Genomic DNA, 12,500 nt, shown 5'->3' with positions numbered 1-12,500 from the left:
CCTTGATCGGTATCAGAGTTTGAGACGTACGTACCTGAGTTTGTAGGTGGAATGTGGAGTGGGTTTGGCTCCAGAGTGTTCGAACACATGGATTCCACCCTTGCCATAAGTAAGTTCCTCCCAGGTGACATCAACAGGTGTGACGGTCCCTCCCTCTCCACTGGCCGTGAACCAACCATCACCTGGGACACACGAACCGCCCTCCTCTACTGGTTTCTCATCTACTACCGCCTGGAGGAAACGGCTCAGCCTGAAACACACACAGATTACGTTGGGGTGTAACAATTAACAGAGACGCAAATCTAATATAAATCCATGAGACCATTTTCACTCATTGTGTTTCATCACTTTCGTTAGTTTCTTCTTTTTTTTTTCCTGAGTGGGGCAGTCCCACTTATATTTTTCTTTTTATTGTGACAGAGACAGTAGAGATTTGACAGGAAGGATGGGTGAGAGAGAGACAAGGGATGACATGCAGGATATGTCCGCAGCCGGAATCGAACCGGGAACCCTTCGGTTACGTGGTCAACGCTTAGTCCGCTACGCCACCTAAGCGCCCCACTTTTGTTAGTTTCAAGTGTATGTCCGTGCGTGCGTGAGTGAGTGAGTACCTGAGCAGTACAGTGAGCCTCCACTGCTGACCAGTCATGTTCTTGTTTGGATTAACTGACAGCGCCCATCTCCTCCCCTTCGCCTCCTGACCGATCTTGGCCCCTCCCCCTGTGCGTCTGTGTGAAATCAGCTCCAGGAAGTTGGTGAGCAGCAGGGCAGGGTGGGCTGCTAGCAGGGCAGGGTAGTGTTCCAACAACACATCTAGGACCTTCATGGCATCCTCCTGGATAGCTGCCTCAATGTGTGTCATGGCGCAGGACAGGTGGGCACTGAGGAGGGGGAAGAACGGAGCCGCTCGGTCCGCTGGCACACACTGGGCGATAAACCTGGGGGTAACAGGCGGAGGTTAGACAGGCAGAGGTTAGACAGGCAGACCAATAGCTCAAGGATTGCTGGTTCTAAATCCCAGCCTGAAAAGGAAAAGGTGGAAAGTGTGTGTGTGTGTATGTGTGTGTGTGTGTGTGTGTGTGTGTGTGTGTGTGTGTGTGTGTGAGTAATAGGGATGGACGGTTTCCAATTATTGAAACCGAAAAACCGTCAAAGACTAAAACCGCGGTTTTCCGGTTAACCGAAAAACGGGAAAAAACGAAAAAAAAAAAAAAAAAGAAAGACGGAAAAAAAAAAAAAAGACAATTTCAAATAATTGAGCCCTACTGCTACAATACACTCATGTCGAACACCGTAAGCACAGTCGCAACACATTTAGGCTACTTAGTTTCACAAATATAAGTGGAAAGGCAGACTTTTGTAAGCTACACCATACATGAAAACACATGAACTCTTAACACACCAGCTCCGCTGATCCAGGGTGCACGCCTGCACGGAAGATCATCTCTTGGAACAGCGTCTTCATTGAATGAACTGCTTTCTCAATATCTTGGTTCTTAGACAAAGTTTCAGCTGCTGCTCAATGTATTTAAATATTTGAATACTGCTCAATAATCACTGAAATATTAGACTTAGAATTATGCAGTGAACATACTTAAAGCTTTTCATAAAAACCACATGCCGCGAGACTGACTCGTCCTGAACTGTCGTAAGTCAATCAACAAAGAATGCCCCATCAAAATAAAAGTGCCCATGGTAGAGCTGTCAAAATAGAGCTTTCAAAATAAATGTACTAGAGATAAATACAGAACTACCTTTGCGTCACTAAGTGACCGCGTATCTTCTGAGACATGCGTTCTGTCATCACTTTCAGTAGCGCCTTCACACACAGTGGTGCTGTGCACAAACACTCTTGATCCGTATAGCTCTTGTTTTATTATATTGTGGTTTAGTAAATACTGCACTTGGAGTTACATTCAATGCATGATTTGTGCTATAGAACATAAATAAAGTTTGATTGATTGATTGATATCAAATCAAATCACATTTTATTTCTATAGCGCATTTCTCACAAAAGTGACCCAATGCGCTTTACAGAGAGCAGCGAAAATGATCTTATTAAATGTAAGCGAGTAATTGTAAAAAACCTTTCCTATCTACCAATAACTGAAGGCAACTATCTTTCCCATAGAGTGATTCGTTACCCTTAAATATAATCCCAATTAGATATTAATCCTCAATTATTCTTCACAACTGACCAAACCTCTCACTCATTGCGCGGCAGATTCAGACTGTATCATTGTTATTTTCACACACGACAAACATGTGACATGTTCCAGTTTTATTCTTTGAACAACATAGGAAAAAAAAAAAAAAAAAAAAACGGTTTCAGACGGTTTTGATAAAAAACCGTTTCTATTTTTATAAACCCCGGTTTTCGGTTTAACCGAAAAACCGTCCATCCCTAGTGAGTAATCTCAAGGGGGTTGAGCATAGAGCAGATTGTCACAGACGGATAATAAAGTTACTGATCCAAATATTCTACCGTATTCCGTTCTAACCTGAGCAGGCGTGTGGCGGCCACCCGTACGTTGACGTCCTTGTCTGTGAAGACAGCTGCCACCTCAGAGAGTAGGCGGGAGAGGTGCTGCTCTAACACTGAGGGGTGAAGGCTCAGCAGCTCTCTCAGACCCACCAGAGCAGTCTGTTTCACACTACCACTGTAGTGGTGCAGCTGGGACAGCAGGTCCTAATGGAGAAGAATGAGAGAATGAGGTATACAGAATGAGGCATACAGAATGAGGCATACAGAATGAGGCATACAGAATGAGCAACAGAGGTAAATAACAGATGATGGGAAGCTGGTGTTGTGTGTGTGTTACCTTGATGCTAAGGTGTCTGTGGGTAGTTTGTCCACTGTCATCCCTCTTTAGCTGTTCAGACAGATTGATTCCCTTGGTGCGGAAGTTGACATTGGTGGCGTTATCAGCTTTGGGTTTCGTCTTCCCCACTTTCAGCTTGACTTTCTGGAAGTCGTCCTGTCTCTTCTTCTTATTCGTTTTCGGCATCTCTGTTAAGCAATGGCTGTTTATGGAAAGAAGAGGAACGCACTGAATCCAATGATGGCACTGAATCCAATGATGACACTGAATCCAATGATCATGGCACTGACTGCATCAAGTTTGCTCTGAAGCCTTATCTGTTTTTCCAGCCCAGCACCAACTAACCTAATCCAGCGAAATAAATGACTGTTGAATAGTTGATTTACTGAATTCAATGTGTTGATAGGGGATAATAACACAAATCTGTACACCACTCTCAACCAGGGCTGCAAGACACCACCAGTGGACCCATGCATGCCATGTCAAAGGCGGTCATCCACAACTGAACTTGGTAATATAATAATTTAATTTAATAATATCGTAATATCGGCTAGCCTGGCATTTGTAGGATATAGGACAACTATAACATGCATATTTCGCTGTTACTGAAAATACTAAATACTCACGTGAACCACGAGCGACCATTAAAAAATAGAAATGCAAAAACAAAACCAAGCTCGTGTTGATTCCAGCACAGGGGTCCTCTCCTATTTGACTCATTTATCAAGCTGCCCTTCACAATCGCCTGGGAAATTAACAAGAAAACCCGCTGATAAACTCTGTGTCTCTGTTCTCAATTTCACGTACACATATATTGGTATTTTCTCTAAACACGCTTATGACTTCACATCAGTATGTTGTTCATTGTAATAATTGCATTCACATTTGAACTTTTGATGAGAGCGAGCAAATGTGGGAGAGCCTCATACATTCGTCCCACGAGGTCCTTCAATGAATACAGCTACGACTACGCATGCGCTGTTATGATCTTGACCCAAACCAACCCGGCCAGAGATTCACAGTCTGTGTTTGTGTTTGCTCCGTAACATATCTGCGTTATCAGGTAAGAGAGATTATCATCCATATCTGACCCTGATTCATTCAACACCTTAGTTGTTATTAGTATCTCTGGCTTATGAGTTATGGTGACGCACCGTCTGAAAAAAGAATGAGAATAGAAACCAAAGCTAGCCAAAGAAAGGAGGTTAGCCTGAGCGCCCGGAAGCAGCTGGCGACACAGCGCGTTAGTGGTTTGATACATAGTCGGTTAAAAAGAGCCTTTGTTGCAAAGTGCCTTCAGACTAACTGTGTGTTTCAGGTCTCGGGTGGTGATAATAATAGAGAGATATGTTTATGTTATGATATGTTTGTTTGTGCCTCGTTGTTTGTTTTTGTCTTGAGCCGAGGTCGAGCAGAGACACCAGGCGGGTATTCCATCAATGTCGCTAACGGAAAATCCAGGCTTATTTTTTTTATAACTCTCGCGAGCTTTATCAAAATAAGCCTGGATTGTTTGATAAATCTCGCGAGACTTATCAGAATAAGGCTGGGTTTTCCTTCAGCGACGTTGATGGAATACCCCCCAGACCTCCTAGGCCCCAAACCGCCAATTTATGTTTCGTGATGTTTGACTTTGCAGGGTATCCGCGGTGTCTTGAAAAGTATTAAAAGTTGATGAATCAATTTTGGGAAAATCAAGACCCTTAATAAGTATTAAAAAGTCTTATTATGATTTTATGAGGTCTTGAATTTTGTAGGTATTTGTCTGAATTAGACTCTGTCCAAAGAGTTTGAGTCCTAAAGACTTTTAGTAAAAGTTCGTGAATTTATTAGTTTTATTAAAAAACATAGATGAACCGGAAATTGTGTTGTATGATAGTGGTCTAGTCTATTGCAAACTAAAACTGTTAAGTTAAAGGTGTCACTGATGTAAACGGTTACAGCTCGAAGTGGCGGTGAGGTCTGGAAAAATATTGGCAAGGTCTTTAAAAAGTCTTAGAAAGGTGTTGAAATTAACCTCAAGAGTCCTGTATATACCCTGCGTGATGTTTGACTTTGTCTCCCCACAGAAGAATGGAAGGCGGAAACTTCTCTGGGCCACCACCACAGAAGAGATTTAAAAACGCCAACGGGGGTGTTAATGGAGGGCCTAAGGTAATGTTTCATCCTCAGGTCGTCAACCCCCTGCCCTAACGTGGATCAAACGACTTTACTTTTCTCGCTCACAACCAAAACAAGGATATTTTCATTGTGTGACTCTTATCATGTTGTTTCATACCCTATAGTCACTTATAAACTATAATGTGACCTTTCAGCTGTTGGGATCCTTTTGTCCTCTGTAAGACGTTTTTCCCCCCCTCAAAGACTGAGCTCCGTGCAGATGAGAACTCCCAACGAGCTGTCTCTGGACTGAAGCAGGCTAGTGGCAGGAACTATCTGCTTTCTCAAAACTCTGCCTGTTCAGCTGCCCAGTCTGCTGTACCGACCCTGAGAACAAGCAGTGCTTCAGTTACACAGTGGCTCTAAAGGACACTTTAGATGTCTTTAGACTTTTAATGTCTGTAATAGTACTCTGATTTGTTATTGGAGTCCCCAGTAATCCCTATTGCACACCCAGGGCTGGTGTGATTCTCAGGGGCATCTGTCTCCTCTTTCTGTCTCTCTCTGGGGGTAGTGGTGGTCTAGTGGATAGTGAGTTGGACTTGTGATCGGAAGGTTGTGAGTTCAAATCCCGCCTGAAACCACACCACTACTAGTGTGCCCTTGAGTAAGGCACTTAGCCCTCAGTTACTCCAGGGGGAATGTCCCTGTAATTCGTAATTGTAAATCGCTTTGGATTAAAAGCGTCTGCTAAATGGCGAAATTAAATTAATTGATTAATTCTCTGCTGTTGGCTGCCTGTCATAGCAGCTCGAAGTTGTGGCATTGAGGTCTCTTATGAGCTCTAAACACCATGACTTAATTACGCTCGCTATACCCTTTGGCTCAATGATTGGTTGGTCATTGAGTGTGTGCTAAACCTTAAACAGACTTAAGTATTACAGACTTAAGCCCTGTGGTAGACAATCCATTACTGTAGTATGTCCTTAGTTCAATTGGGCTACCTGGTGTCACCCAGTGTGTCTACCTGTTCCACCAACCCTAGTCCAGACATTGTAGCTCTACTGTTGAGACTCCTGTCACTTGAAGACTCTTATCACTTTGATTTGAGTTCCCCAGCATCCACATTTCCTCCATGACGTCTTGTCTCTCCTTTTTAAGGATGGGATGTGGAGTTCTCCTTCTCTGCTCTGCCTTCTTCTGTCACTAATACCTGTCTGTGTCTCTCTCCCCCCCGTTCGGGTTTATTCCCTCCTTTGACAGAGAAGGCAGCCGCAGTTTTCTGCAGACATAGGTAAGTCCCGCCTCCACACAGCACCACCGCCTCTAATAGGGGTTGGGAGCTGAGAACTCAATTCCTGTTGCCTCATCTCTGGCTGCTAATTGGGTTGGAGGCATGTCCAAGGGTGACACTGTCTCTGAGAGGTCGGGTCAGTGGAGGTCTGTCCATAGCTCTAGGCTGTGGGGCTGACCACTAGGCCATTTTTTTTTTATAAGGTCTCACTGACAGATATTTGCATAGTTTTTGTAAATACAAAGCATTTTTCAGTTTAATGATGAGGAAACAATTGTCCTAAACTATAAACTGAACAACTTTAGAAAATCCAACCTACCCATCTGTGCCATGCCAGTATACAATGCCCCCTGTTGCTCTGGAGGACCATATTGGTGCAGGACAATAAGTGTCCTCATGGTGAGCATTCTGGGGGGGAAATGGCTGCTACGCAGCACACAGGTCAGTGTGATATATTCATGGAGGATGAGTGACCTATTCCATCACATTTGAAAGCGCTTTGTGGGGTAGTTAAACACTGAACACATTTTTCCTACCACAAAGCCTGGTAGATGCAGTGTTTTGTTTATCATTACACCAGTGGAACCCTCTGCCTACAAACTGTAGCTTCCATCTATTTCAATGTTGAATTGAATTTGGCAGCTCAGGGTTTAAATTTGTGGGACCTTTTGGAGGTGTTTTCATTTGTTGAATTTTTGTAACTGTGTATTAGTATTGGACACAATTATAAATATCGACAGTAGCATTGTGCCACGCTGTTTTCTCCTCTCACATTGTCAGAATACAATGTTACTCTGAGGCCTATAGATGGCTCATAGAGGTGGCTACAGGTCTAATGACCTTTCGACTGATGATGATTTTCAACCGCCGCCCCCCCCCCATTTTGAGACATCCTTGAATATTACAGGGAAGGGGTTGGGGGTTAGACCTGGGTGTCCTCCCAAGAGGACAGACCCTGTGTCCATGCAGGAGTTGGTGTGGAGCAGTGCCTGGTGGGAGTGGTAGTCCCGTGGCCCAGCTCTGGCTTGTGTGAGGTTGAGCAAAGGGGAACTACAGCTCCCAGTCAGCAGGCCTCTGTGTCAGACAATAAGGGGGTTTGGTTTCTAACAGTTGTTCAGTGAATAAAGGACCTCTAAATTGCACTACATGTGTTTTTGACTGGCCTTCTAACCCTGTATTAAGGGTTAGCTTTATCTTCTTTTTGAAGTAGGGGTCTTTTTGTAGGGGTAGTGGTGGTCTAGTGGATAGTGTGTTGGACTTCCGATCGGAAGGTTGTGAGTTCAAATCCCGCCTGAAACCACACCACTACTAGTGTGCCCTTGAGTAAGGCACTTAGCCCTCAGTTACTCCAGGGGGACTGTCCCTGTAATTCGTAATTGTAAGTCGCTTTGGATAAAAGCGTCTGCTAAATGGCTAAATTAAATTAATTAAGTATGCTTTGCTGTGTTTGACCTGAGATATGAGGCTCTTCAGCCAGCAGCTGTTTAGTGATCAGCTGATTGGACGTGGGCCCTATGGTCTCACCTATCGGTGGTTATGGTCAAGATTCCATCTACACCGGGATGTTTGTGTGTGGAATTCTGTGCTTGTACTGACTACTGAGTGTATTTCCTAGTCTTCACCGCCAAAGGGGGCTCCATCCAGACCATCCCCTCTCTCGTCAAACAACTGAAGGCTGTCACAGAGCCTGTCATAGGTAAGCATCAGAGCCTTCTAAACAATTTTTTCCCGTTCAACACTACACCCTTCTCGGCTAACAATTTGTCTCTGCAGGTCTTCAGTATGTGTGGGAGTACCGCAGCCCCAGTAAGTCTGTCCCGCCCCACTACCAGTGTAAGCTCTGCCAGGTGACCCGCCTGCAAAATGACATGCTGGCCCACGTGAAAGGCTGGAAACACTGTTTCAGATATATGGTGAGTGTGTGAGAGAGAGAGTTAGGGCTTTCACACCGGCAAAGAACCGTGCCGGTTCGCGTTCGCGTTCGGAAACCTCTGAACCTTGGTGCTGTCTGGCGAACGAGCCCGCGTTCATACCAGTGTAACCTGAACCATCCGCGTTATCAACGCTGGGTGATGAAGGGGCGGGATAAACAAACATTTCACAACTAGATGGCAGCTACTTCACTGGAAATGAAGATAATATCTTCCACTACAGTATCTGAAATAAACAACATTTTCTGTGAAACAAAAACAAAAGACACTTTCTACACGCGTTCTTTTACTAATCAGCTGCTCCGTTACTGGAATAGAAATGGCTTACGAAATTCGCGTTCGCGCATGTCCGCGCGCGTGTGTGTGTTTGCTGAGCATGTGAGGAAGATAGAGAGAATAATGACACTTTTGATATTGTTTTGGATCACTAATGATTAGATTTACATTAGATTACATTTTGTCTACTTCCTCCTTGCTGGTCTCTGCAGCCTAGAATAGGACACACCCTCTGACGACGTCACGGTTCGCGTTTTTGGTTCACCTGAGAACCACTATTTTTTGGTGCCCGCTGCGAACCAACTTTTCAGGTTCCGAACCAATTGAGCTTCGGTCTGAACGCGCCGGCCGGTTCCAGACTTGGTTTGCGAACGCGAACCGGCACGGTTCTTTGCCGGTGTGAAAGCCCTATGTGTGTTTTCCCTGTGAGAAGAATCCTTTGTAACTGTCTTGTGGTGATTTATTTATTTTTAAGTTATTTAGGCAGTCCCACTCATATTTTTGTTGGACAGATATAGTGAAGATAGACAGGAAAGTAAGGAGAAGAAGGGAGAGAGAGAGAGCATGTCAGCAGGGCACGGGCCGGATTCGGCCCCATGCCGACATGGGCATATAATGTGTGCACTGTAGACCACGGTACTGGACCACCCCAGGCCATTCTGATGTAATTGTAATGTTTTCAGAAGCGGATCCACCCTGATAAGGTTCCGTTTGAGGAGGATGCAGCACTGAAGGACCCTTCTGTGAGGAAGACTGTTAAAGAAACGGCAGCCGAGGTGGAGAAGGCCGAGGGGAGGGGACAGCTACGTGTGAGTAACCCTTATCCGCTATGCACTTCCCATAGATCTGAGAAGATTTTGATGTTTTCGAACAATAATGGCAATACACCTACCTGATCCTCCCCCCGAGGTGTACAAGTACGTAGGGGATCGAGGCTGAGGTTCAGGATAAGACGAGAGCTAGAATGTTCCTCTTTAGCAATTGAAATCACAGGCCTCTGAATACATTGTGTCTGGTGTGAACCACTTTAGGGAACAGATTATTGACATCATCTGGTCTGGTGTTTCAGGTGATTCTGAAGGAGCCCAGTGAGGTCCAAGCCTTTCAAGGACTACGTAAGTTGCTGATTCTCTGGGCTTTAGTCTCAAGGTGTTGTGTGCCATTCCTGTATTTCACGTGGTTTGTTCCAGATACACTATTGTTCAGATCCGTGTGTGTAGTAACCTTCTGTCTAATCTCTTTCTGTGTCACAGGCTCAGCGATCCCCAAGATGCCTGCTCCAGCAGGACCAGGGATGGGACTCAGAGGGCCAAAACCAGGTGAGGGGTGTATCACTGCTTTATGTGTGGGTGTGGTGTAACAGTGCTCGTATGCCCCTGTGCAGCATGTGTAACTGAAATATAACTGACTGTCCAATGCAGTGTAGATATTCTGTGTCTAGTGTTGACGTTCTGTCTTCTCCGTTTCTCCCTGCAGGCGGCAGGTTCGGAGACCCTTTGTTTCAAGGGGACTTCCCACCCCACGGCATGGGAGGATACTCTGACCCCCTGGATCGCTCCAGCCCCGGCCGGCCCTTCGCTGGGGGGGACGCGGACCTTCGACACTTCCCTGACGATCTGCGTCTGGGGGGAGGAACAGACGGCTTTGGGCACGGCGGAGGGAGAAAGGGGTTTGGTATGGGGGGCCTGATGGGAGAGAGTCCTGGAAGGCGTTATCCTGATGAGTTCAGAGGGGGTCAGGTGGGGAACAGCCCTGGTGACAGGCCAGGCTTAATGGGAGCAGCTCCAGAAGGAAGCAGCCTCCCCTCTGTCCTGCTCAAATACCTGGTAGGTACCTTGATCGGTCAAACCTGTGTGTATTTTGGTCTGTAACCGCATGTTGTGTTTGTGTGTGTCAGCCTGGTTGATTATGCAATAATTCCGGTGGGTTTTTAGGACTCCTTCCAGATCGAGAATGAGATGGATGCCCAGATTGTGCTGAAGGTGACGCAGAAGTTAACAGACGTGCTGATGGAGTACAGACTCAGGAGCGTGTCCTCGGTTCGTAACACGCACATGCTCCACACAGCCCTACACCAACACTCCCTACCCTTGTCCTCTAGCTCCTCTGTGAACATGTAAAAGAATCGGAGGGCTAGCAGGAGACGTTATCGTATTGCTTACATCCAACCTACCCCTTCAGATCACTTCTGCTTTGGCATCCTTACACATTGGTCATTGTTTCGTCTCCACAAGGTTGTGGATGACCGAACCTAATAATATACCCACACTAAATAAGCCTCTTTCTTGATTCTGTTTGTTCTGTAGGGGGGTCCTGGTCTGAAGAGCAATTCACCTCAGAGCTCCATGGGTAGCTACTCCTCTTCCTCCAGAATGCCCAGCAGTGTAGACCACTACTCTGGCAACCTGTCTGGGAATCAGTCTGGTATGTAAAGCACCTGCCTTAGTGCTCCACATTACAACTCTGCATCACTGCTCCAATGATAAGTGTTACTTTGTGTTCAATATGTTATTACGTCATCATAAAGAGGGGTTTGAGCTAGCAGGAGTCCTGTACAAGAACAGATGCCAGTTAAATAGTAGTAGTAGTAGTAGTACATTACAGTATTTACTTTGTGCTTATTGCTTCTCCTCTCTCTGCAGGTCCATCCAGATTCTCTGATGGCCCATCCAGATTCTACAATTGATGTCACCAAATGTCACCCCCCCCCCAGCATCCCCCAGCAAGAATACACCCATAGTGAGGGATCTGCAATTGACTGTCTGCCCAGAAAAGCCTTATTATTTTTTTAAGATGTTAGTTGTGACCTTTTTCCGAACAAATACTTGTACGTATTCTTGCAAACCTTTTATTACTTTCTTTATTAGCGTTGAATAGGTTCAACCAAATAGATGTATGACTTTCTTTTTAGCCTTGACAGTATTCTTATAATTTTATGAAGGTTGTTTTCCAAATACATCTGTAAAGTGTTTAAACTGTTTGAGAAAAAAAGTGCAAATATAAACAGAAAAAAACCTGTGTTCAAATTGTGTACAAATCTTGGCGTGCTTGAATTTTGAATCTCACATCAGTAATCTCACTAAAACCGCCTATTATCAGCAACGATTTCTCTCCCAGGCAGATACTGAGAGACTTATGCATGCTTTTGTCACTAGCAGGATTGATTATTGCAATGCTCGTTTTCCTGGTCTATCTAAGAAAGCTAGAAATAAGCTACAGATCATTCAGAATGCAGCAGCACGTGTACTGACCAAGACCTGAAGGAGAGCACACATCTCACCTGTCTTATAGTCTCTTCATTGGTTGCCGGTCAGTTTTAGAATAGATTTTAAGATCCTTATATTGGTGTTCAAATCACACAGGATTAGCCTGAATACATCTTAGACATGGTTTTCATATATGCTCCCTCTAGAACATTTAGATGTTCACATTTTTTTGCGTCAACCAATTCCTGCAGATTTTTCTGGTGGCTTTCAAGCTGTGAATCTCCAATTCTACCACATCCCAAAGGTGTTCTATTGGATTCAGATCCGGTGACTGGGAAGGCCACTGAAGAACACTGAACTTGTGATTTTCATGAAACCAGTTTGAGACAACTTTTGCTTTGTGACAGTGCATTAGGCTGAAAGTAGCCATTGGAAGATGGGTACATTGTGGCCATGAAGGGATGCACATGGTCAGCAACAATACTCAAATAGGCTGTGGCATTCAAGCGATTGGTATTTACAGACCCAAAGTGTGCCAAGAAAACATTCCCCACACCGTTACACCACCTGAATGGTTTACAGGTGTTCCTAATAAAGGGTTACGTGAGTGTATTACCGTTTATTTTCATTGTATTGCTGTATTTTCATTATATTGTTAAGCACCTTGTATTGCAATTTTGCGTGAAAGGTGCTATATAAAGACATTCTGTAGGAGGTCTTTGAACTGTGAGAGAAATTCTCAGGAGACCGAGGTGTCAGATGGGTACAGGCTTTTTATTATCATTAAAAAAAACGGAGTTGATTCTGCAGAAAAGCAACTCATTTGATACATTCATATATCAGAATTATATACAGTATCACAGGAGGTGTA

The 12,500-nt window shown here is 44.7% G+C and overlaps 2 protein-coding genes across 3 annotated transcripts in view; one reads left to right on the top strand and one right to left on the bottom strand.

Moving 5' to 3' along the window:
- The window catches only part of tex10 (testis expressed 10), a 16,297-nt gene extending 12,845 nt beyond the window's left edge, over positions 1–3,452 (bottom strand). The window contains exons 1-5 of the mRNA XM_080540108.1: positions 3,449–3,452; positions 2,823–3,024; positions 2,502–2,689; positions 612–938; positions 35–250 (exon numbers count right to left, since the gene is read on the bottom strand). Coding sequence (XP_080396234.1) covers positions 35–250; positions 612–938; positions 2,502–2,689; positions 2,823–3,008 — 917 coding nt within the window. The 5' untranslated portion in view covers positions 3,009–3,024; positions 3,449–3,452. The remainder of the gene's footprint in view (positions 1–34; positions 251–611; positions 939–2,501; positions 2,690–2,822; positions 3,025–3,448) is intronic.
- A 358-nt stretch (positions 3,453–3,810) lies between these two features.
- Positions 3,811–11,431, top strand: LOC308165834 (uncharacterized protein). Of its 2 annotated transcripts, none has more exons than XM_080540009.1 (12): positions 3,811–3,885; positions 4,892–4,976; positions 6,186–6,216; positions 7,832–7,912; positions 7,990–8,129; positions 9,107–9,232; positions 9,493–9,538; positions 9,677–9,742; positions 9,900–10,249; positions 10,358–10,462; positions 10,730–10,847; positions 11,066–11,431. In XM_080540009.1, exons 2-12 carry the CDS (start codon positions 4,896–4,898, stop codon positions 11,107–11,109), a joined length of 1,188 nt encoding a protein of 395 aa, XP_080396135.1. In that variant the 5' UTR covers positions 3,811–3,885; positions 4,892–4,895; the 3' UTR covers positions 11,110–11,431. The 2 variants fall into 2 exon arrangements, with proteins under 2 accessions (XP_080396135.1, XP_080396134.1); XM_080540008.1 differs by having other exon boundaries at positions 3,822–3,885; positions 4,895–4,976.
- The last annotated feature ends 1,069 nt before the right edge of the window (positions 11,432–12,500 follow it).

The sequence above is a fragment of the Nansenia antarctica genome, assembly GCF_963989245.1.
Source record: "Nansenia antarctica genome assembly, chromosome: 10".
Taxonomy (NCBI): domain Eukaryota; kingdom Metazoa; phylum Chordata; class Actinopteri; order Argentiniformes; family Microstomatidae; genus Nansenia; species Nansenia antarctica.
This window is presented reverse-complemented; position numbering and strand designations above follow the sequence as displayed.

Bases quoted from the DNA above. Each gene is read 5' to 3' on its own strand.
- LOC308165834 (XM_080540009.1), top strand. From the start codon at position 4,896: ATGGAAGGCGGAAACTTCTCTGGGCCACCACCACAGAAGAGATTTAAA. The intron at 9,539-9,676 runs GTAAGTTGCTGA...TCTGTGTCACAG, and splicing joins CCAAGCCTTTCAAGGACTAC to GCTCAGCGATCCCCAAGATG. The intron at 10,848-11,065 runs GTATGTAAAGCA...CTCTCTCTGCAG, and splicing joins CCTGTCTGGGAATCAGTCTG to GTCCATCCAGATTCTCTGAT.